Here is a 25,684-nt window from a genome sequence, read left to right on the forward strand (position 1 = left end):
TCGCCCATGTCAGAAACTAAGCTCACTGGGGACGCCTTTGAGCTGTACTGTGACGTGGTCGGGAGCCCCACGCCAGAGATCCAGTGGTGGTACGCAGAAGTCAACCGAGCAGAGTCTTTCAGACAGCTGTGGGACGGTGCTCGGAAGCGCCGTGTCACCGTAAACACCGCCTACGGGTCAAACGGCGTGAGTGTGCTGAGAATAACCCGGCTCACCTTGGAGGACTCTGGGACTTACGAGTGCAGGGCCAGCAACGACCCCAAGAGGAATGACTTGAGGCAAAACCCCTCCATAACATGGATTCGAGCCCAGGCCACCATAAGCGTCCTTCAGAGTGAGTCCAGCACCCTACAGTAGTAGTACTGTAGTCATTAGAGGTGGCCCAATGACCTTTCCCTTCCGATTCCTTCCCTCTTCCCCAGTTTGATCACTCACCCTACCCCCTGTCTTCGTTTTTTCAAACCCACGACCCTACTGGTTGTAGTGTATGAAAACATCTGTGGCAACTTTTTTTTTTCTTCTTTGCCGTCCTCTCTACCTCCTTTATTCCTCAACCCTTCTCTGTGTCTTTCTCCTCAGGAACAAAGAACTTGGGGAAAACCGTGACTGTCCAAAATCATCTGCATTGGGAAGAGGTGGGGAGGGAGTACTGGGGAGGCTAAAAAACAAACAGACAAACAAACAAAACCACTTAAAACTTACAAAACCAGGCAGTCAAACCAGGGTAGTGTTGAATTGTTTCTTTCCCTCCCCTTTAATTTTGTAGTAGGTTTCCTGCTATCCTTTTGCTGATTTATTCTCTGGTGCCTTTCTATTTTTGTTTCTCTCCCCAGTCTAACTACTTTTTATTTCTTCTGTTCGTTTGCTTGAAGCTCTCTGAGTAACTGCCTTCACTTCTATGGTTTTAAGTTTGTGTCTGCCCAGCCTCTTCCCTCACTGTGACTTGATGTCATCCTGTTCTGTGCTGGGAGTGTTGCCATGGGTGCGATGTGGTGGTGTGTTTGGTTGTTGGGTGGCATGTAAGCTTGGATATTTCCATAGTTCCAGCTCTTTTTCTTTTCTAAAACAGTGGCATGTACTTCTCTGATAACAGCCCTCCACTGCAGCAGTATGCCCATCACTGGTCCTGCCCATCCAGTCTCCTGTTCTCTTAAAAGCAGCAGCCTGAGATTTCCTCCATAGGTCTTGCTATGGAGCCAGGTGACCCTAAGGCACAAAGTATTTTTTTAAAATGCCATCATGCTGTTTCAAAATCAGAGTTGCATCTGATTCCTGTTCACAAACAGTTTGACTCTGATGACTGATTGTTGGCACTGTGCTCCTCATCTCAGAGGCTGGTTACTTCCAAAAAATAGTTTGGAAGCCGTTCACATTAGCCTTTTCTTGTGTCTTGAAAAAAAAACAAGAAACTAGATTCCAACCCCGTTCTTCTGAGTGGTGATGGTGAGCTGAGTGGCTGGCTCAGAATCCTCCCCTTCCTCTCTTATAGCAGGTACAAGTAAGACATCAGACACACGAGCTTTTGTAGCCACTTCTGTTTCTGGAAAGTGTCTTTGTAGTTGTATGGTGGGAAGGAGAGGGAGGGAGAAGCCACTGATGCTCCTAGCCAAGAAGAGTTCTAGCTCCACATCTGACCTGATTATAACTGAGGGAGGATTCTCTGTTTAATTGAAAGATCCTCTGGGTATTTTACCTTCTCTTCAAAGACTAAGAGACCTCTAGCCAGTTCTGGCTTACAGAACTGATTGGTTTAGAGAGAGAGTAAGTAAAATACATTTATGAGGAATTTGGTAATAACACAGTAGGTAATATGACTTGGGCCCTGAATCTATAATCTTATATGGAAAATAGCAAATTTGGTGTCCATTCTTTATAGTAATTCAGAAGATGCCTATGAAGAAAAGAGGCCTTAAGGAGAGAGAGGAGAGGCTGCTGCAGTTGGCACTGTTGAATCAGAGAACCTGCTTCTGGAAAGGGGAAAAGAAAACGTTGTCTTTGTGAAAATGGGGAACATTAACCCAGTGATTTTTCTTTTATTTAACAGTTTTTTCCCTTGCACGCCTCCTTCTCCTGCCCCTTTGCTCCTTTCCTTATAAAAGTAGAATTACCCAAATGGCCACAAAGATCCGCAGAAGTTTGTAGGTATGGACTGGGCCGGGCATTTGATATTTGTACTTCTAGGAGCCTGACTCAAGTAAACTCACAGTTGAAAGATCATGCCTTGGGAATAGAAGATGAAACTTTGGGGCACCTGCCTACCAATCCTGAGAAAATATAGAATTCCTCCAGTTTATTTGGAAGTAAGCTTCCTAAATTGGTGTCTATATGTGGTTTAATGAAACCTTGGCTAGTTCAGTCCCTCCCCAGGCTTCTCTCAGTCAGTTAACCCTAGTTAACTGTTTTTAGAAAGCCAGACTTCTTCTTCTTCTTCTTCTTCATAGTCTTTTTTTTTTTTTTTAACACCCTGAATTCCATTCTAATTAGATTGTTTTATTATCCCAGTATCCCCAAGGATATTTGCCTCCAGGGGGAGGTTGCAGTCTAAGAATGACCTCCCGACAGTACTTTTCCACAAAGCTCCTTGAGTAATGTAAGGCAGGAAATGTGCCCAGTTTTGGGGGGTCTGGCCATAGCATATTCTCCTACATATGAATGATGGCTGATGTAAAGGTCTCCTACCCATTACTTCTAAATAGTAGTCTGTGGCAGGTAAAAAATTATGAGCTTCTCCTAAATGTTCATCTCTCTTGGACTTTTATGGTCATCGCTCAGTCACAGAAATAAAAGCCCCACCTTTATCCTGGTGCAGAATGCAGAGTGACACTGTTGCCAAGGAGGTTGGTCCAGCACTGGTTTCCAATATACATCAGTCACAGGAAGGTTGTTACCTCACCTCACTACTGTCCTGTGATACAGAATCATACATACACCTATTTAAATTATCCACATGCTCCCAGCTGACTCTGTCTAGGATCTTTAACACTTACGGGGAAAAGTGCTTTCTTTTGTCTTCCAAGAATTCTTGGCAGACATTCTACCAGGTTGCTTTCATCAACTTCTTAATCTCCCTGAGCTGCAGTGGTCATTTGCATCACCACAGGTAAGAGTAGCATTTATTTTGGCCTCCTTGTATTTAAACATCTGGAAGCTCTTGGCCTCATTCTCAGAGTTTGCCCTTTCTCAGTGAAGTCTGAGAAGATCCAGGAGAGTCCCAAGTGGGACAGAAAATGAAATTGGATAGTAAAAATTCAGTAAAAACCTAAAAGTGTGTTTGGGTTTTAATGTTGCCTTTATATTTTTTAATTTCCATGGAGTACTGGTTCTCTCTTTTGTTTTTGCTTAGTTTTGATTTTTCTTGAAACTGTGATGCTTTCTGCTGATGGTGTGTGTGCGCCTTCCATTGCAGGGTTTGCAGCCGTTCTGTTCGACTTTAAGGCCCAGGGATTTGGCTTCTGTCCAGTGTGTTTTGGAAACCATGGGACACCACTGCGCTAACGTGTTTACATGCATCTGCTTCTGTCTTAGTGGCTGCTATGCCTCCATTATCTGTACATAGAGACCCTGTTTGATGTTATCAATAAGGTCCAGTGCCGAATGGAAGATAACCACTATCTTTTTGCCAGAATTGGAAAATAGCGAGAACCAATTTAATTGAGCAAACTTAAGGATTTGCTTTATTCATCAAATGTTTCTTTGATGATATGAGGTGTACAATCAGAAATGTTACATTGATTAGAAGGTCCTTGGGCATTATGTTTTGTGTCCCATGACTTCTCCATCTTATCCTTCTCCCTACACAATGAGCACAGCTTAGTTCCAGTGGAGGGAGAGTTCTGTTCTCAAGAGATAAGAGTCAGCATTACACTGCATAAAATGGTGTCAGTGAGCTGCTACACAGTTGTAGACAGAAGGTAGCCAGGTGCAGGGAAATGGGAAGTCAGTCAAGGATTCTGAGAAAGAATTGGAAAAAAAATAAAAGAGCAAATACCTCTAATTGTGCATGGGAAAAGATGGCTTCACCCCAAAATGTTTCACCAAAAGTAGAAAAAGAACTAAACCTGGGAAAGGATCAAAGATAAATAATAACCACAAAAATAGCAACAACAAAAGACACAAACAGAAATATCTTGACTTTAATATAATGATGGAATTCAGAGTGCTTTAAGGATGAACCTTCCAGGAATGATACAGTGTGCCTTAAAAAAATTTCTGCTCATTCTGTTATAATATTTCACTTAGGTTATTTTTGTAGATGCTCAAGTAGTGATTGCAGATTATCTTAGCCCAGAATAGAACCAGAAGATTAAAGTATATAATTTGCCCGAGGGTGGAAGGTGTGTGGAGTGTTTTTGGGTTGGGTGGGCAGGGGTAAAGAATTCAGCCAGATGTGTTTTCTAGGCCCAGCTTTGCCATTAATAATAATTATGGCCTTGCAGAAATCATTTTACCTTTCTAGCTCTTAAAGAGTGGGATTCCATGAACTCTAAGGGCCTTTCAGCTCTAAAATTCTAGGAGCCCATAATACCAACATATATTGAATCTAGTTATAATTATTATAACACATCTAGTTATCTCAAAATGGAATGTGTGTTTTACAGTGCCATCCTGAAAAAAATTTTGTTTTGGGAATAAATATGGGCTGGAGAGAACTGATCGTTCCTTAAGAATTTTACTTAGGCAAAATTTGGAAAATGCAATAGACTTCCAACAGGAAATTTGCTTTTAGGATGTACACTGTCTTTTTCTGCATAACTAATGGCCATGACTAGTTTGCCATAGGTTTATCAGATTTAAATGTGGGAAAACGCACGCATGTATTATCTAATTATTGTTATTGTTGTTCCAAGGCCTAGTGACTCCATAGGGAGTTTATTCTATAAATGATATTGTCTTTGTCTTCAAAACTGCAAGGTGGAGCCTGGTTTTCTATTTGAAGCCGAATTAGTTGGCGATTCTCATAAAACGGTGGTATTCAAAAGTGTTAGTGGATTGTTGCCAGTACAAGCACCTTTAATACTCCCATTCTTTTCACGTCTAGGCCAACTGGTCTTCAGGCTGTTGTCTGCGCTAGTGGTCATTTGCTTATAATCATTGTTTTTCCTTTCTTGACTTCCTTCAAAGTGATAAAGTGAAATTCCTTATGTGGTCCTGTCTGCCCTCCCTCTTCTTCTAGTCTCCCCATCCTACCCCATCCAACTTTCAGGCCAGGGCTGCAGAGAATGGAAGGCTATGGCTCCCTATCATTGTGCACTCTTATTACAGAGCCAAGAATTGTCACCAGTGAAGAGGTCATTATTCGGGACAGCCCTGCTCTCCCCGTCACCCTGCAGTGTAACCTCACCTCCAACTCTCACACCCTTACATACAGCTACTGGACAAAGAATGGGGTAGAACTGACTGCCACTCGTAAGAATGCCAGCAACATGGAATACAGGTGAGAGGGGCTAGCAACTTCTGGGAAGATGGGAGGGAGTATGGTTGAGCTTCCTTGACATTCGTAATCTATAATTATGCTATGTGAGAGAGACATGAGATATAAATGGTCCTCTGGAGAATATAATCCAGTTTATCTGGGGTGAGGCCCAGGAACCTATAAAAGATTCCCAAATGATTCTAATGAGCAGCCAGGTTTGCAAGCCATAGATGATCTCCTCACTCTATCATAACAAAGAAGCTAAGGGCATAGAGAGTGATTTGCTCAGGGTAACAATGCTAGTCTATAGAAAAGACAACTAGAATGCAGATCTCTTGACAGTCTAGAATTTGAGAAATTAGATTGCAATTTGCTTTAGGACTCTTAGAGCAAGATCATCCTGTGATCTTTGGGTAGATTTCCTAGTGAATTACCTTTTAGGAGTGTTTAACCATAACCCGATCAAGACCAGTGGATACAGGGCATTTAATGACCTGGAATAAGGTTAGTAGCCTGGAAATATCCTTTGATGAAAGGGGTATATTTGCTGGCTGAAGTTACCTGGTACCCAGAGGGTTTGGTGCTCTTTTGGAATACCTAGTAACACATAGCACCTCACCTTTCAGAATAGTTTGTTTCTGGTTGAAAACTGATCTGGAAAAGGATCAGCTAATCCTGCTTGGCAGCATGATCCAGTGCAAAGAAGGAATGCACTGAAGTGAGATCAGGAAAACCTGTATACTCAGTAGTGGGAAGAGCATTTTGCAGTAGTTTGCAGAATTGAGATCTTTTTATATGCTTATTTAATCCACATTAATTTGTGGACCCTCCTCCTTTTTTTGGATAAGGAAACTAAGACTCAAATAACTCTTGACTGCTTTCAGATACTGTATCTAATAAGTTTCAGAACCAAGATTAGTTCTAGGTCTTCTGACTTTCTGGGATCTAGGTCATTGTTTTTTTCCTGCCTGATAGGTCTGTCCCATACCTGTTAGTGGCAAGTTAGTTAATCTATCTCCACTGTAGTTTCCTCTGATAAAAATTTAGAACTATAGTCTCAGCTGTATCTTTATAGTTTGGAAAAGGTTAATGGAATAGAGATGTTGGGTGGAATAAAAGGTGTTATTTCAAGGTGTGTCCATTGGTTATATGTGTGTGTGTGTGTGTGTTTTTTTTTACAGTAGCTCTTTGAAGGTACCAGCCATCCAATCATGTTTCTCTTGGGTCTTGTACTGTGTCACCCACAAAGCTTTGAATTGTAACTTTATAAAGTTTGACCTTGAGTTTTTAAAATGCCTCTTCTTTTTTTTCTCAGCTCATTTAAAGCTTTCCAGGAGTATTCTACATGACAGAGTTTTTCAGGGAATCTGTGTTCTCCCACATTTTGTGGAATAATAACTGATGAGTCCTTTGGGACACCTGATAGGTCAGCCATGGAGCCAGCCTCAGACCCTGCTTCTGTGTAGCCTGTAGTGGACATTTCCCATTTGCTTCAGTTGCTTCCCGATTGATAGTCGAAGGGAATGTTGTAGAAAGATTTTGGCCCATAGATGTGGCCTCATTTTCCCAAGTCGTCTTAGGAAATTTAGAGTCAGTCTAAGCCCTGAAGATAGAACTTCTGCTCCTCCTCTAAATTCTGGAACATTTACTAAGAGCAGCTGACTTGTGACTGTTTTTCTACTGTGAGCATATTGATTAAGAAGAGGCACTTGTGTCAAATTGAGAAGACTCTTGACTATGAGCATATTATGCTGCCATGGATATGCTGAGACAGTCCTGGGGATGGGCAGTGTCTCTCTTTATCCATAGTCTCTTGACCCATGCTTCTTTTTGGAATGAACAGTAAGATGGGTAAATGCGTTGGGCCAGTCAGTGGTCACGGTTAGGAATTTCTCTCAGACGTTTGCTAATACAGTGGAGATGTACATAAGTATCATTTTAACCACTGAGCAAAAGAGCAGGACCTGTATACTGTTTATCCTCTCATCTGTAGAGGCTATTGTTTCTCTGTGTTCTGCAATTACACACCAGCCTTTCTGCACATGTTTGGGGGTGTACATAGGACATACTATACTGAGCTGGTGTGAAATTGGTCTGCAGGGGCAAAAAAAGCTTGTTTGGGATCACTCTATGTGATTGAGAGGAAGAGCTGTTCTGGCCATCATATATACTACTTACATTAATTCCTGTCACTCTGCTTAACTTGGTCTGGATTTGTGCACAGCTGTTCACTCTGAGTTTGCATTCATTTATTTGTTTATTTATACCCCTACTGTATTCAAGGTACCAGGTTATGTGCTGAATATATTATGCACCAAATAAGCAGTGCCTGTCCACATAGAACTTAGTCTGTTGGGAAAACGGACATTCATCAAGCAGCCACATAAATATATAATTACGTGTTGTGATAAGTGCTGTGAAGAATTACAGTGTAATATGAGAGAGAATGTCAGGGAGGGGGATGTCACTTAAATTGGGGGTGGGAGGAAAGTGACATGTAAGTTAAGGCTGATGGAAAAGGAGTTTAGGTAGGCTGAGACTGATAAGAAGAGCATTCTATATAAGGGAACCTCTTGTGTCAAGGTTTTGAGGTAGGAATAAGGTCGGCACATTGAAAAACTGAAAAGAGATCAACAGGGCTAGAAAGTGGCTGAGATGAGGCTAGGGAGGTAGGCAGGGCCAGATCATGCAGGGCCAGATCATGCAGGTAACTATTCTTGAAGCTGCCTCTAAAATCCAAAATCCTTAAAAGTTGATGCTCTGATGGCAGATTTTTTTTTTTTTTTTAACTATTCTTGAGTCCTGTTAATAGAATTACTAAAAGGCATGCTACTGAAATACAGGGTAGGAAGAACAAGCCTACCAAAACAAGGTCTTTAGGGAAGCACAGACAAAGAATTGCTTTTTTTCCTGCTCTTTATTATTTGACTGGAACCCACGGATGAGCAAGAAGTTTTTGTGATGGCTCCGTCCTCTTTATCTGAATATAGATTATAGTACTTCGTACAGCCCTCTAGTTTGATTACTTGTTTTGTAGTTTATTTCTCCCAATAGACCGGAGCACCTTAAGGTTGGGTACCATATATCATTCTTTTGTATTCATGGCACCCAGTAAGGAGTAAAACATCAATGTTTTGGGATATACAAGGGGAAGGTTTTTCCTTTTAGTTAGGAGGAGAAGTGAATTGCATTCAGGGGCACGATTTGGAGAGTAGGGTCCGTAGTAGCCCCTTGGATTCTCCTTCTGTTGTGTATTTTGACTGTTCCCAGCTTCCTCACTTGATTTTTCTTCTCATCTCTGCAGGATCAATAAGCCGAGAGCTGAGGATTCAGGCGAATACCACTGTGTATATCACTTTGTCAGTGCTCCTAAAGCAAATGCCACCATTGAAGTGAAAGGTACAACCCAACAGAGGCTTTGGTGTGAGCTTCTCACTCTTCTTCTGATGCGCTACCTTTGTCTGGACTCCCAGTCATCAAGCTCTTTTTGTTTCCATTATGGGAGGCAATATAACGTTCTAGTTAGGACCCAGGCTCAGGAGCTCAGCTGTCTTGAGATTAAATCCACACCCCATCATCTACTTGCTTTGTGACTGTGGCAAATTATTAACTTGTCTGTACTTCTATTTCCTCATTTGTAAAGCCTAACCTACCTCATAGGTTTGTTAGGAGGATTAAATAAGTTAATTTAGTAGGTTGAACTATATGAAATTGCTGATTTCATATGTTAAAAATGTATGAATTTTGTCAGCTTCATATGGTTCAGCCTCATGTAAAGCTCTTGAGATTAGTGCCTTCTGAGAATTTTTACATAGGTCTCTCCAGTGGTCCAGCAGGATTTGGTGGTACAGTGTGCAGGGTAAACAAACTTTCTGGATAATTCATTAGAATTTTAATAGCAACTCTGGGTGCATGGCTTCTTAAAGATGAGGCTGTAGCTGAAAACTACAAGAAATACCAATAGAATTATAAGAGTTGGAGCTACTTACTAAGTACATCGTTAATCTTAGCTTTCCTGTATTATTTCAAAGAAGCAACTGAGACTCAGAAAAATGAAACCATTAGTTCTGTGTCACACAGTGAGTTTGGGGCAGTGCTAGCATAGAACTCAGGTCCTGACTCCCAGTCTCATGATTTTCCATTTTATAAAATGACCATGGGGAGATGGGGCTACTGTTTGAGATTAGACTGAAGAGATGAGAGATTTTTTCCCAAGGTTTTTTTTTCCCCCTAACTTAGGGAAGATGCAGTCTTATTCCTTAGATCCATAGGGCGGTCCCTAGGAGCTGGAAGGATAAATTTAGTAAATAGGAAGGGCCCGTATAATAAGTATTCAGATGTTCCTTAAAATATTTGGAAGACTAAAAATTCAGATTCAAGAAAGGCTTAGATACAAAGTTTCTATTATATGTTATTATTAAATGAAGTAGTGTCTTGGTGACACAGCCCTAATTAGTGAGTTGACAAAAGGGTGGCCAGTACCTCCTCTGCTGCTAGATTGAGTTCTAAATGCTTGAAGGGGTTGAGTCACAGTTACATGGTTACAGTCCACATAGGCCAAAGAACCTGGGATTTGATTAATTCAGTGGCTTTTCTTGGAGAGATCTGGGTTTATCTCTGTTTTTGAAGAATGCCACATTTGTTCAACATGAGGATGAAGATGTGAGAAAACATTTTCTCTCAGTCAGCCAAAGGCTTTTCCCCACTGGGAGGAGCTGAGCTATGTGGAGAGACTCTTCCATGTAAGACCTGAAGTCCTACATTACAGGTTGAGCCTTTGGCACAAAGTCCAAATGCACAGGGGACAGGGTAGGCCAGAGAAGGTAAGTAGTGTTCAAGTTAATAATAGTCCTCTCTAAGCCTAAAGGATAATTACATACAATTGCAAGTCCTAACTAACTGTACTCGTATTGATTTGGCATTAATGATTTCTGAGCAGTACTTTCAGGAGTAGAAACAGATGTTGTTTTTTCCATTGGTTTGGCTCCTTGAAAAGGTGGGGTTCATTGGCCCTAGAGGCATCATTCCTCACATTCTATTTAGCAGATATGAAGCAGCAGTCTGGAGGGACAGAGAAGAGGAGGCTACAGGCAAGAGTGTTTTCAGAGGAAGTTACAACTTACATTGTGTTTTACCATAGTGAAGGTGTGTACTGTGCAGAGTTGCATTTTTACTGTACAACAGCCCTGTGAGGAAGATTGGGCAGGTGGTGATATCCTGGTTGTAAAGAAGTAGACCATAAGAGAATTCTATTTTATACAATTCTAAAACATAGTTTGTGACTCGCTTAGAGATGTTAGTCTCTCAAAAAAATTCATAAGGAATTCTAGTCTTGCTCTCATCCCTCTCTCCTCTAACATCTGGACAGAACAACAGCTGTACACTTAATGCCTTTCAGGTTATAGATAGTTTAGTCTGGTAAAGACTGAACATTTGGCTTTTTCTGTGTAAATTTAAAAAGGTTTGCTATAAGCCCAAGATCATATTCTAAGTTAGCTCTCGATTGTGGTGGGGGTACAAAACTGCCTTGAATTTAGAGTGCGGTGTATGTGTGTGTTATTCTCAAGGCATTTTTATATAAACTTTTTATTTCCACAGTGCCTCTAGAGTGGGATAAGAGAGTTTTCTTTTTATAGCTAATAGTGATTTGAAAAATCTGCTGAGTAATAGATGAGAGATGGTTGTACTTGAGAACAGAGAAATTCAGGGGATTCAGGGTACATAAGTGACCTCTGCTGAAATGAAAGGAGTTCCTGAGAATCTTCATTTGTGTTTTACCTAAATGGACAGTTCGGGGCAATATATATATTTTTAGCACCTATTCTATGCCCAGCCCTTTTCTTCCCCATCCGGCTTTTCCTCCAATTCAGAACTTCCCTAGGGTGTTGTTTGGGCTTAGCACTGTGGGGAGCAAAGGACTTGGAGTATCCAGGGACTAGGCATTATATGTCACATTACCAAATCTTGAGTTACTTGTATTCCAAAAAAAGAAGGCTAAAAGAGTCAGAGGGAGGAATGTGTGTCTGGGAATAGACAAGAAATGGTAGTGCTTTTCCACCTTCGTCTGTAGATCCCTGTCAAAGATTTCTGAGGATGGTAGTACCTGCATGTAGTGAGGAAGACCTTGCATCTAAAGTAGGTTTTTTTTTTGTTTTTTGTTTTTCTTGTTTTAAAGGACAAGGATGAGGCATAGTGTAAACAGGAAGATACTGTTACTGTTTAGGATTACATTTCTTAGTTATTTGGCAGGTGACCTGAGCAAATGCTGAAGGTAGAAGATGGAGCAGGGCTGGCCAAGGGAGAGGGACAGCAATGACTGGACTTTAGTGGGACCTCTGCCCCATAGCCCAACCTCTCTAAGGATCCACTTAGATAACTCTGAGGACACATCACTTTCCCCAACTTTTTGGTTCTTCAGAGCCCCTGTCTTCCAGAGACTCCATATCTTATTATAGAGCATTTGTGAATGAATAGGTGTTCGATTTCCTAACCCCGTAATTCTTTAACCTTTCTAACTCTTACTCCCTCCCTCTTCCCCTTTCTTCCTTTTCTAAAATTTAAAAAAAAAAAAAAAAAAATAGTGCTCATAAAAGAGCAAGTAAAATTTTTCTATGTAATTTACAAAGGTAGAAAGAAAAATCCTTGTCATGACTCCTGAACCCTATCCTCATCCCTCAACCATTTTGACTATTCTAAGAAACGAGTTTTAGTTTTATTGCTGTTTTTAGAAAAGGATTTTGGTGGTCATCAAACCTTCTGCAGCACCCAGGCCAGTGCCTCTTCTGAAAAGGTACAACCCGGCCCTAGGAAAGTTTGGGTCTCTCATCTTTATTAGGCCCGTCATTCTCTCTTCCTACTCATTGGGCATTTCAAATGACAGTCAGTCTTTTGGTGGCTGCAAGAGCCAGGATCAAGTTTGCTTTTCTCCTCCCTACTTCTTAGCTTTCTATTTGAATATTATGACTAAATGTTAGGATTTCTACAAGTGACCTTGCCCCATTTCCCCGTTTCCTACTCTGTTGCATAGCCTTACAAGTGATATGTTAAAGTTCAAACTGGTTGAGATGGCCTGTATGGTGAGATGACAGATATCATTAAGAGAACAATACACATCTCACATGTGTACAGCACTTTGAGCGTGTAGAGCATTTTCATGGTTATTTATTCGTTTGATAGGATAGGCAGCTAGTTTGACAGGTGAGGATGCTTAGAGGTGACATCCTTGAGGTCAGAGGTGCTGTTGAAGCTGATTCTGACTCAATTGCCCATACTTAAAAAGTCTTTGGAAGCATAATAGTATGTTGAAGCTACTAGAACATTCTGATTATCAACCTTAGCCCAAGTAACTATACCTATTATTTATTTTCCTTTCTTCAGGGTGCTACCCTGGTTTTCCTTAATAAGATTAAGAAGGGCTAATATTGCACACTTACTGTGTGCTAGGTGCATTACTCATTCTCTTCCTTTAATCTTCACAACTCCCTGAGGTAAATGCCATTATTATCCCCTCTTTCCAGGTGAGAAAATCGAGGCTCAAGGGAATTAAATGACTTGCCCAGAGAGATAGAGTTAAACGGTGGAGCCAGGGTTCTCACCCAGGCATTCTAGTGCCGGAGCCCATGCCGCAAAGGACTAAGCCATGCGGCTGCATTCAGTGCATGACAATTAAAAGGCCTCAAAATGAGAGAAGTAATGGGCTCAAATTCTGGGCCTGCCTTAAACTTGCCATGACCGTGACCGGTCACTTCCTTCCTTGGGCCTCAGCTGCCCAGTGTATGGTGAAGTAGGATGAGATAGATGGTCTTTAAGGTCCCGTAGGGCTCTAATGGGTTATAATTTCCTTCCATGGACACATGAGAGGTTGAGCTGTTGAAGAAGTTATTTCTAAGCTGCTTTTCCTAGTGTTAGTGACTGTCAGCTGCTTAACTTTGAGAATGTCACCTTAGTGCTCCCCTCACCTCCGCTCACTCATCTCCCTATCTTATGGGACACTTCCTCCTTGTAGCCCCCTGATCTCAAACACTGGTACCAGGAATGGTGTTAGAACAGTGTTTCTCAAACTTGATTTAATGTGTATGAAATATGGCTATGGCATCAGGCTTCTTAAAAGCACTCCAGGTGATTATAGTATACAGCAAGGTTAGAATCACTGTCTTGGAGATTTTGGTGCCTTCCACTCAGTGATTTCACCTGCAGGAAAGGGAAAAGCCTCACCTGCAAGAGGCAGCACACATCCCAGACAGCTCTCATCTTCACAACCAAGAATGAACCTACTCTGTGTAGAGAAGCCTTATTGAGTCAAAAGCCAACATCTTTCTAGCTTCTATCTTGACCAATCTCATATTGCTTATTGGATTAGCCTTTGGCTAGCAGTAAATCTTAAGTCTCCCTCTGCCTTCAGCCAAGTCTCTAATTTGCTTACAGCGAAGACAAGATGTCTCTGGTATTTGGTATTTTGCATAAAGGAAATAAAGAGACCATCAATACAGTATCATTATGTTTACTTGGGGACAACCCATTCATTGACAACACCTTTAAGTATGGAGTTTCTTTGAAAATGAGTTGCAAAGTTATGAATTTACTTTGAAAAGTGAGTACCAAATAAGCATTTCATCTAAGAGGCTCCATACCTTTCTTAGCTCTGTTGTGTTTAACTTTATCGTCAGCTTCAGCTGAACATACCTCCGTTGTCTAAGCTGACACTTTCTGCAGCCACCAGCCTGGCAGAGGAGCTGGATGCAAATCAGGCAACAGAGCGTACCGAGGAACATGCACTTGTTCTCAGCCAAAGGCCCAGGTAATAAAATTGGGTCACGTGTGGTTGGGTAATCAAGAGTCTTTTGCATTGCCATTTATTAGCACACTGGAAGGCTATCCATTAACTAATGTAATTAGAGCATGTGGCTAACAAGGCAGAGGTTGAGTTTACCTCTAGCAGGTCTGTAATCTCTTTTAAGAGTCTCTTTGTTACCTCCTCGCCACATCTACCCACACTCTTGCCACCGGTCTGTGCCTCCCTGGGAAAGTACAGGGAAGTAAGGAGTATTTGCTCTGTCAGACCCTAGACCTAACTTCAGACCCAGCAGGACCCGGCATTATTAAATGAAGCGAGGCACCTTAATATCAATAAGATAATAATATAATTCGTCAGTGTCTGACCTGATAAACTTTAAGTCACAAACAAGTCCTGCTTATATAAGCACAAACAGGGAGAGAACACCGAATAATCAGCATCTCTTTGATTTCTTAGAACTCAGAATACCTGAGGCTAACCCTAGCCTTTCCTTGCCCTAATAGCTCAATTTAAATGTTTATTTTTGGCCCTGAGTGCCAGTCATGTGCTTGATTGATACAGAGATGTAATTTAATCCTCATAAGACCTCTATAAAGTATGTGGGTAATATTCTCATTTTACAGAAGTGAATACTGAAGCTCAAAGGATTTTTAATGACCTCCCCACCCCCATTAGGTTGCTCAGTTGGTGAGTAATAGAAATCTCCATAGAGTCCAAATTTCTCAGACTTAGAGTCTAAAACTCTTTTCTTTATGTTTTAGTATATGGAGTAGTTAAACTCTTGACAGGAAAATCAGTCCTGCGTTAGGTCTTAGGTCTAGAGTGTTCTGGTACATCTACAAGCAAAGATAACTTTTGGGCAGTTTGCTGTGCGGTTACCAGTAATGCATGTTGTATATTTATATTTTTATGGACCCTATTCTAGTTCAGTTTATTTTCTCCTCTATATGGTAAAGTACAAAAGGTATGGTGTCTGGAGTCAGACAGCCCTGAATTTGGATTCTAGCTTATGGAATCAGTATATTTTTAGATGTTAAATAACTTTTTCCAAACTTGAGTTTTCCAGTCTATAAAAATGGGGTAATGTCTGTTTCATCCTGGTGGCTGGATTGTTATCTATTGCTGTATAATAAATTAACCCAAAACTTAGTGGCTTAAAACAGCAAACACCACTTCATAGTTCTTGTAGGTCAGGAATTAGCAGATCAGTGGTGTGGTTCTCGCTCAGGGTCTGTCAAGCTGTTGGCTGGGGCTCTGGTCATCTGAAAGCTTGACTGGGGCTGGAGGATCTGCTTCACATGGCTTTTGGCAGAAGGCTTTAGTTCCTCACTGCGTGGGCCTCCTTATAGGCTGCTTGAGCATCATCCTAGCATGGCAGCTAACCTCCCCAGAGTGCGCGATCCCAGAGAGAACAAGGAGAACCCCACTGTCTTTTGTGAACTAGTGTATACCTTTACTACTTTATTTTATTCATTAGAATCAAGTCATTAAGCCCAACCTATACTCCAGGGGAGGGAAATTAGACTCCACCTCTTGAAGAGAAGAGTATCAGAGAATTTCTAGACTATTAAACTACCACAGGTGGACTCTGAGCCCTAAGAGGCCCTCTCTCCAATCATGTGCTCTGAGAGCCTGGTTATTCTTTCTGTGGCCCTGCTGTCCTGCTCAGCAGGTAGGGCAGGAACAGGCTTTCTGATTGAGCAGCTACCATAAAGGATAGAGAGAAGTGAAAAAAAAAACAACTTTTCATTGACCCCAAGGTAAAGTGACAGTAGTTATGATCATCCCCTATAAGGATGGAGTGGTGTGGGTTGGGTTAATTTTCTGTTTCTGCTCAGTACATTAGTGATACTTCCACTATCCCTAGGGTGAATAATGTGGGCATTATTCTTTTGATTACACTAGGTAGAGAGAATGTTAAGCTTTACTCAGTATTCTTTGCTAAATTGAGGAGAAAGCAGCAATGGCTCTAACCATTGGAAACGCTTTCCTGTAGGCTTACACTGTCTAAACATGGCCAACAAAGTGTGGTAGGGGTTAGATAAGTTTCCTAGTGGTGTTCTCCTCCTAAATAACTCAAGGCAGGAGTGATGACCTTCCCCACCCCTCTCCCTAGGTCTTGACCTTCATGTTTGTGTCTTTTCAGAATAGACTTTTTAGAGGCTGTGGAGCCATAAACCAACTCAACTTTAGCCTTCTATGTGTTTCTAATGTGTAATTTTGGAAATGAGTCCCCACAATAAAAGCTGATGGTATTGAATTTTGCAATTAGTCAGATAACTGGGCCAGAGTGGGTATTCTCTGTGGGGCAAAGGAGAATGGAAATGGGAAAATACATTACATGTAAGCTGGTTTCGGAAATTTATATATTCGCCCTAGACTATTTCCTGAGCTCCAGACTTGATATTCAGTTGCCTACTTGACAGCTTCACTTGGATGTTAAATAAGTATCTTGAAGTTAATGTATCCTAAAATTTGAACTGGTTTTTACACCATCATTGCTCCATCCCCAAACAAAACAGTATAAAACAAGCAAACAAAAAACCCACCCTGATTCTTCTGCAGTCTTCCTCATCTGAGTAACTGATAACTTCATACTTGTAGTTACTTAGGTCAAAAACCTTGGAGTCATTCTTGACTCCTTTTTCTCTCACATCCCACATGTAGTCCATTAACAAATATATTAACTCAACCTGTATCCAGAATATATCCAGAATCTCCTCCTTTCTGCTACTGTCCTCATCCAAACCACCCTCTCCCATGCCTAGATTCCTTGCCTGGATTACTCAGCTAAGCCACCGAATTGGTCTGGCTTCCATTATTGTTTCTAACAACTGTCATCCACATAAGTAGCCAGAAGGACCTGTTAAAACACACAGATCAGTCCATACCTGCACTTAATGTTCACCAGTGGCTTCCCACCTGATCAAGAGTAAATGCCAAATTCATTTTAGTAGCCTACAAAGTCCTATATGATCTGGACTCCAATCTCTCTGATTTCCTCTCCTACTGGCTTCCCCTTGCTTACTGTGTTTCTGACAAACTCTGCCATGCTGTTCCTTGTGCATGATAAGCACACTTATCAAGGTCTTGGCCTTTCCTCTACGAGAGTTCTTCTCACAGATATATGAGTAGCCTATTCTCATTTTCTTCATGACTGTGCTAAAATTCACCTCATCAGAAAGGCCTTCCCCCATAACTGTTATGTCATACCTGGCATGTTGTGGATGATTAACAAAGGTTTGTCAGATGAATGAAACACAACTATAGTCAAAATGTGATAGCTCTTCTGTTTGTAGTGTCTCCCAGTCTCCACCCCCACCCCCCACCCCCCTGCCAGTAATGTTTTAGTGTATGGCCATGGAACTTACTCTTTGGAGTGCTTGAGATGGTCCTTCATATTTATTGAATGAATAAATCTTTGAGGAAAGGTGACCAGGTCAACCAGTAGGCCTGAGAAGTGACCTGGTGGCTATGGGAGAAATTTGGTGTGGAGAGAACAAGAATGAATGAGCTAGCCTGACCCACTCCCTTCTGTAGTTAGGAATTTTACCTAGAAAAACAAAAAGACATTTGCTTTATAACATCCTATCTAGAAAAACCTTACACCGAGTAGTATTGGGCAGGATTGTTTGGCAAGCAGTGGTTACAGAGACCGCTTGGGGCCTTGCTCAGCCCATTCTTGTCCAGTAGCTTCTGGAGCTGGCCTGGGAAGCACAGTCTGAGAGTAGCAGGACTGGATTATTTTTAAGCCAAAAAAAAGGTAAGCTAGTCAGAGGGGAAACATGGGATCAGCCCATGATATAATACAATTCCATCCATAGGCGTTTATAGTCTCAGTGATTGTATTTTGACATCTTATCTATCCAAGGACACTGGATATAGGCAGGGCCTAGAATTATCTCCATTTGATAATGGGTATAGAACCAAAGCACAGAGTAATTAAAGAACCATGAAAACTGGAATTTGGACCAGGCCTATTGATTTCACTTTCTCATCTTGACCAATAAAGTGATGTCTGGCCTACTTTGAGTTTTATTGCTTTCAGATCACTGTTAACTGGTGATCATTCCATACCTGCAGTTAGGTGTGGTGGAAAATATAGTTAAGATCAAAGAAGGCCAGATTCAAAGAATTAGCCTCCATCTCAGGCTTCTTGGATCGTTGAAACTTAGTCCTAATTTTTAAATCACAAGTGCTGTTTATTTCTTCTTAACTGATCTCTGAAAGCAGAGAGGACCAGCAGTCCCTAGCATGTCTAGACATTCCTCCAAGATTATGTTCATTGAGATTACTTTAGATCAGGTGTACAAATCAAAATCAGGTCCTGAAGCTGTTAATAAACTCTCTTGGGACACTAAATTTCCTATTCATTCCTTTGTTTCCCTTATGAAGCTGGTTTGCTGGAGTCTCTTCCATGGGAGAGCCTTGGTCATTGATATTCATTAGATAACTTCTCTAGGCATTCATTGTTTTACATACCTCGCAATAGGTATGTAAATTATTTTAGGTTTTTGATCTCTGGGACCCCTTATTTCCTTAAAGGGATATATGCCAGTGGACATAATCCATCATTGCTGTTAGTGTGGATGTTTTAAGAAAAACCATGACTGGTAGAGGAGATGATAATAGCTTCTGCTTGCATGGCTTAATTTAGGGTAATTGAGACTGTGCCCTCTTCAAGTAGATTGGAGAAGCACCAACATTATTAGTAGAAATCCACGTGTAGTAATGCCGGTGTCTGCTTGGGATGCTTTGGTGGACAGGCAGTAGGGGGTGGGGTTGGTTCCATTGCTCTGTTCTCACCTGAAGTGCATGTTATCAAAGCTGAATTTGAGGGTGAGCCTAAAAAATGAAGCAGGGCTCTGAGCCAGTAGGTGGGGCCTTTGTATCCTGTTCTGAGTTGGCTCCCATGGTAACATTCAGCACTTTTTCTCACAGCTGCTCCTGACATCACTGGCCATAAACGGAGTGAGAACAAGAATGAAGGGCAGGATGCCATGATATACTGCAAGTCAGTTGGCTACCCGCACCCAGAGTGGATATGGCGCAAGAAGGAGAACGGTCAATTCATGGTGAGTAGGAAGCAGCCCTTGGTCTCTGTGGTTGCTGGACTTTCTCCTGGGGAGATCCATACATCTGAGCCAGTTGCTATAACTGCCATGCTGGCATGGCTTGGGCCACCTTTTCTAGAGTCATGAATCTGGAGGTCACTAACTGTTTCTGTTCAGCATGGAATCCCTATCCATTATTTGTTAAAACTGTCTGTCTGATAAGAGATTAAACTGTTTCAAAATAGGACACTAAAAGAGTTAACTCCAAGCTTAAACTTTTACTACTATTCTAGCCTGTTTATCTGAAAGAAAACACTGTTCTTAAAGTGGTCTTAATGTACCTTTCTTGTATTTTGGTAAGACAAGGCAATGAGAACAATTATTAGTATATTCCTGGAATACAGGAAGTAATGATTAGGAATGGAGGCAACCCGATGATGCCCTGGGGTAGCCGTAGACATTGGAAATCTAACTGTTCCAAAAAAGGGAAAAGAAAACATCTTTTCCAGTCTGTAGCATGATTCCTGATGGTATTGGGGGAGTCAAAGGTTTACTCTCTCCCTTCTTCTCTGATTTAATGATGTTTGACCTTTTCTGTTAAGGGTGTCCCATTCCTCCTGTCCCGAGGCCTTGTGTACCCAGCACTATACTTTTCAGACATCCTTGTTGATTGTCAGTCTTCAGAATCAGAAGGGACCCTGGAGACCATCTAATCTAGCTTCTTTAGAAAGGTTACATATTGACCAAGGTAAATTAGTGACAACACAAAGGGTCAAATCCAGTTGTTGTTTTTTTTAAGTCCATTTTTCTTCACACTCCATGACCTCTCAGTAATGTGTCAAGTGGTGATAAGGACTCTAACATGAACAATGATGACTAGATTTCAGAAACCCTTTAATAAGGAGATTAGAATGAGGAATGAAAGCAGGGCTTTCAGAACAGGCCCTGAAAGATCAACAAAACATTTAGTATTCTGAATTGCTTGCAGGGAAATGCCCATTTCTCTTTATTGGTCCCTGGCAAAAAAACCCTTGAGTTTTTGTCAGTGCAGGTTGGGAGTCCTCATTGGGGATTTTCATCTCACCTATTCTCATGCCCACAAACTCTTAATTATCTGTTGTATTTGAAAAACATTTAAAAGCAGACATTATTTCTTCCTCTTGCTTTCAAGCTGTATATCATTTGGGAGACAGAAAACTTTTAACGAAAGAGGGATGGGAGGAAAAAGCTATTTCTAGGTTGATGCCTTTGAAAACTTTTGTTGAACGGCCTAAACTCTGTTGAGTGCTGAGATAAAATGCTTTCAATTTTTTTCTAGACACTAGTTTCAGCAATTCTGTAACTCCTTTTTTTGGACAAATTATGTACCTTTCTTGGACCCCTTTGTTGTTAAAGAGTTTAGTCCAATGCATTCCAAAATACGAGTTTTATCTCCTGTCCTCTCGCCCATAGCCTGCAAGGGGGAGCGGAGGATTGTCCTTGTTCTGTCTTCTGGGTTCTGCTTGCTTTTGTATGGGGCAGGAGGGGAGACGAGTATATCTTATAGTCCATTCTTGGTTGTTGCTGCTTCTGTGGTCTCAACTGACTGGCCTCTGTATGGCAGGTATCCAGATGCTGAATCTGGTGGGAACTTGTGTGAGTTCTTTGGGGGACCAGTTCACACTCACATGAAGACATGATTATATGCTATACTAGACCATTCTGAAGATTATCTTCCCCTTTCTTCTCCTATTTCTGATTCTCCTTTAGTTGTTGCATAACAACTGACACAAGTCAGTTTTTTCCGTGCCGGTATCCCATGAGATCACTGCTGTAAGCCTGTCCCAGTGCCACCCAGATCCCTGGTCATGCACTCGTACCTCTGCCTTCCCACACATGCTTGGAGCCCTCCTGTCCTACATGATCAGCTCTCCTCCCCCACAGTCTGGTTCAAATATAACTCTTCTTTGAAGCTTTCCCTGACTCTTTCTGGCAGTGGCCACTCACTCTGTGCCCTACAATGCTCTATATATACCTTCTGTTGGGGCTTTCCCCCACATCCCTATGACCATCCCTTTGGAGGTCTGGTTCCCTATTGAAGCCCATCTCCTTGTTTATTTTGTATCATACTTTTTTCCTTTTTTATCTCACCTGCCGCTTTGTAGGGTAGGAAACATGTAGCTTATATTAGTAAGTATTTATTGATTGACTGAATAAACTTTCCTTTAACTCTGTAATTCTGAAAGGAAAGGGAAATAATGAATGTCCCCAATTCTGACTAGGAGCAAGTCTTACCATTGATTCTGGAAAATTTAAGGAGGCTTTCTAGACTTCACCAAGTGTTAAGTAGATGTACTGGCTAAAATCATCAGACAGGCCTGAGGTTACCAGACATGACTAACGTGGAAGTTACACCCCTCTTTCTCCATCCCCTTCCTGTTACAGTTATTTACCTGGTATTTGAAGCACCATTTTCTGTATCAAGTTGGTCTTTTCCAGGTCTTCAGGGTGGTAGGACCTCCGTTCACTCATATAAGTTGGAAAAGTCCAGAAGACCAACGGAGGGAGGCTTTTACCCTGGCTCTATCAGAAGCTCATTGACTTGTTGTTGTTTTGTTGTTGTTGATATTGAAGAAAAGTCAGTAGCGACATGCTCAAACTTTCTTGGACAAAGATTGTTCTAGGCACTGCTTCCTCATCCCAGCCAATGTCCTGCTAAGAATGGAGAACAGTGTCACTCTGTGTTGGGCACTAACTCACTTTCTCTTACTTTTGTGTATTCTCACTTTTCTGGCCCTGAGCAGGAGATTGTCAATACCTCTGGCCGCTTCTTTGTTATCAACAAGGAAAATTACACGGAGCTGAGCATCATGAACCTCCAGATCACAGAAGATCCTGGTGAATATGAATGTAATGCTACCAACTCCATTGGCTCTGCCTCCGTTGTCACCATCCTCAGGGTACGGAGCCACCTGGCCCCACTATGGCCTTTCTTGGGAATTCTGGCTGAAATCATCATTCTCGTGGTGATCATTGTTGTGTATGAGAAGAGGAAGAGGCCAGATGAAGTTCCTGATGGTAAGAGCATCCCTGCAAAATAGCTATGATATTGGGGTTGGTTCATTGGGTGGTGTCCAAGCACCCAGAGAGGACTCTAAGGATATTGGGATTCAGTCTCAAAAGGAGAGAAGGAAAATTCTTATATTGATGTCTTATCCCCTACCCCTAAGATCAGCCACCTAGAGCTATAATTACTAGCTCTGTCCTTTCACTTGGGTGTTCTCCAAACCCTAGTCCCATCCGCCCTTCAGGCCCCGAGTGGGGAATGGGCAGCTGTCAGTCTCTTTGTTCAGCTCTGTCCTCCTTCAATACAGATCATCAGGCAGATTGAGCTTGAGGAGAATCCAAGTCAAGCCTAGAAGCCACCCCAAGATCGCAGGCCACCTGGCCTTTCAGGCAGATTTAAGGTATCTAATTGGTTGTCACATGGTTGCCTGGTGTAGCCCCTATAGGTCACTGCCCCAGTTCAGTCAGACTGTTCTTGGGAAGAGCCATGGGAACAAGCCAGCCTTTGGTTCCCTTGGTTGGTTCCTTCAATAGATTTTCAAGGTTCTTGGTGAAGCTGGTACCTACCGTTTGACTTTTCTGTGTCTCATAGACAAGAATGATAGCGTCTGATCCATCCATCGCCACCCCGCCCCCCCCTCAGTTTAGGACAGAGATACTTAAGCAGTAACACCTGGAGTCCAAGCCCGAGGCAGCCCCCTCAAGCTGACCTAGGACCAGAGAAGGGATTGATAGTAGCAGCAGAACCACAGAATTGTTAAGCATTGGAAAGAACAAGAATCTCATTGTTGGACATGCTTAATCATAAAAGTCCTGGGAGATTTTTATATGCTTTTTGTCGTGGATATTCCATTTCTAACCCTGTGGTTACAGTTGGGGGAACTACTGATGGACGCTTGTATCGGTAGTACTTCAGATTCCTAACTATTTCCCCATCCCACCCTCCTGCCCTATAATATCACCAGCAAAAACAAATTAATTGTCCAGCCAGCCATTACTACCACTTGCCTTTCAGGGACTAGTCTAGAAGAGTGTGCTCCTAAGCTTAGCAGAGTCCGACCTTGCGTGATGGTGAAGATGCCAGCCCTAGTCTGACTGTTCTGGGCCTGTGCTTGTACATTGTGGTATTGTACCCTGCCCCACCGAGTTGTCTTTGTCCCTGTGGCTGACCAGTGGGACTGTAACACACACCATGTATGTCAGGAGAGAATACTAAAGGAGGTCTGGTGCTCCCTCAGAAAGAGTGCAGCCCTGAAGGCATGCAGTGGATTCAGACTCGCTGGAAGGACATGTTTGAGAGCAATTGCCACTTCTCCTTTTCTTCTCAACAACTCCTAATTCTCCTTGCCTGCACTAAGTAGAGTGAGTATTCTAGTGAGGCTGGTGAAAAGGTTTTTGTTAAAGCTAACAATGGTGTTCGGGAATACCTGGTGGACTCCCCTCCAGATGTACTTTTAGCAGTGGACTAGATGGAGGAGTGGGATGGACCTCAGTCGGAAGCAGACAGGCCTTTGTAAATGTAAGCGGGCCAGCGCCCTGCAACAAAAGAGTGTTCCCAGGGTTTTTACTTTCCTTTTCCTAAGTCCATAGAACTGCTCTTCTATGAAGCAAAACTGCTTTCTTGGGGTTTTCATATATGCATAATACTTTTTCTCTAGATTTTTCTCTTTCCTGCTACAAATTAGGACTCCCAAGGCAGAATACCTGCATTTACAGCTGAGAGTAAAGGGGGCGAGTTAACTGTGTGGTTTCAGGATTGGCTCTTTGGGAGCAGTTGTGCCTCACTCCTGAAAAGGCTTTTTCAACTCCTTAGAATGCTTTTGCTTTGTCGAGTGTCACCTTTCCTCAGCCCTCCTTTTGGAAAGGTAGAGAAGCAAAAAGTCAGGTAGGAAAGGCAAAGATGAGCTTCAGAACCAAATTTTTCATTTTAAGACAGGCTGGCTGCCATTCTTGGCAGAGTGACACATTGGTTTAGCATGTCCCCATCAGGTTCCAGTCTTCCTTGTAGGAGGCACTTCCTTGACCTGGTTGCTGTCACAGCATATGTCAAAGACCTTCAGGTTAGGTTTGGTCCAGTCTGACAGGCGCACACACCTGCCCAGGAAAGCAGCGCTCTTATCTGAAGGGCTCCATGGCTACTGAACTCAAATGGGGTCAGTTTGCTATAGGAGACATCTGTGGTCAGCAGATCTTTTGGACAGTGTCCTGGAGGGAAAATACCTCTTTTAAGCTAAATTTTTAAGAAGGCGAATGAATCCTACATAAAGAGATGACCAGGGTAGGTGCAAAGTAAAACATCTTAGTCATGCTCTGGTCTCTTGGAAGAATAACACAAGCAGCTTTTACTTTTTTGTTGTTGTTGAATTGGGGTGAAAAGTCTAGAATGCTGGAATTACCACAGTGTTCGCCTTCTCTCCGTTCCCTTCCTGACAGCCAGCGTGGTCCAGGTTCCATTTCCATCTCCACATCCCTGCCCTAGCTCCAGCATTTCCATCCCATAGTTTTCTCCTTTGACTACCTCTTCCTCTCCAACTCCTCCCTCTGCCCGACCCCCTTTGTTCTTCTCCTCTCTCGTAAGTAATCATTAACAAAAAAGTTGATTGTTCCTCAGTAAGTTTCCTTATGCTGTGGCTTTTTCTTTTTTAGCTAGTTTCCCCTCAACTCCTATGCATTTCGTGTATGAGCAGACTCAACCGCATATGCCATCTTCTAATATGCCCCTCCCCAAATTTACATATAGACATATGTATATACTTACTCCTTTTCAGAATAAATGGTTTCAAAACATGATATCTGATACAAATTTGGAGTTTTAGAGGTGATGAATTTTTACAATCTGTGGCTCTGTGTTGACATATTAATACATTATGAAAATGGACTTTTTATAGGCTTGACATGCTTTTCCTTTGTCAGATAGGTACTTTGTTATCAAGATACACCTATGATTTATTTCTGACTCACTATATAACTTTTTTCATATTAAAAATTTCTTATAAAACTCATAATATTCATATTTGGGCAGTCTGAGTTCTTGGTGGCTCAGCCCTTCATTAGAAAAGTACTAAGTGAACACAACTTCGAACTTGCAAAGTTTAGTCTGAATGTTTTCCTAGAAAAGCAAATATTGCTTTAGATTTCTTACATATGAAATGCTTAGGGTTAAGGGTTAGCTGCTTCCAGGAAAAAAAGAAAAAGAGGCCTATGTCTTTTTGTCTCCTGGAGTATATTCAGGATATCTTATAAGTGAAACACACCTAAACCCCTGTAGGCTCCATTATGGTTTCTTTGGGGATTGGGCGCAGTCCGTTGACTTGTAGGTAATTTATCTGCCTGTCATCTTTTACTTTCAGTGTTTTTAGTAACAGGTGAATCATGGAG

General features: G+C 41.9%; 1 protein-coding gene across 1 annotated transcript in view; it reads left to right on the plus strand.

The window, feature by feature from the left end:
- The first annotated feature begins 6 nt into the window (after positions 1-6).
- Positions 7-25,684, plus strand: part of NPTN (neuroplastin) — a 31,654-nt gene continuing 5,976 nt past the window's right edge. The window contains exons 1-5 of the mRNA XM_025040374.1: positions 7-334; positions 5,263-5,434; positions 8,718-8,812; positions 19,149-19,282; positions 22,045-22,318. Of these exons, the coding sequence (XP_024896142.1) occupies positions 7-334; positions 5,263-5,434; positions 8,718-8,812; positions 19,149-19,282; positions 22,045-22,318 (1,003 nt within the window). The remainder of the gene's footprint in view (positions 335-5,262; positions 5,435-8,717; positions 8,813-19,148; positions 19,283-22,044; positions 22,319-25,684) is intronic.

The sequence above is a fragment of the Pteropus alecto genome, unplaced genomic scaffold (assembly GCF_000325575.1).
Source record: "Pteropus alecto unplaced genomic scaffold, ASM32557v1 scaffold38, whole genome shotgun sequence".
In the NCBI taxonomy this organism is placed as follows: Eukaryota; Metazoa; Chordata; class Mammalia; order Chiroptera; family Pteropodidae; genus Pteropus; species Pteropus alecto.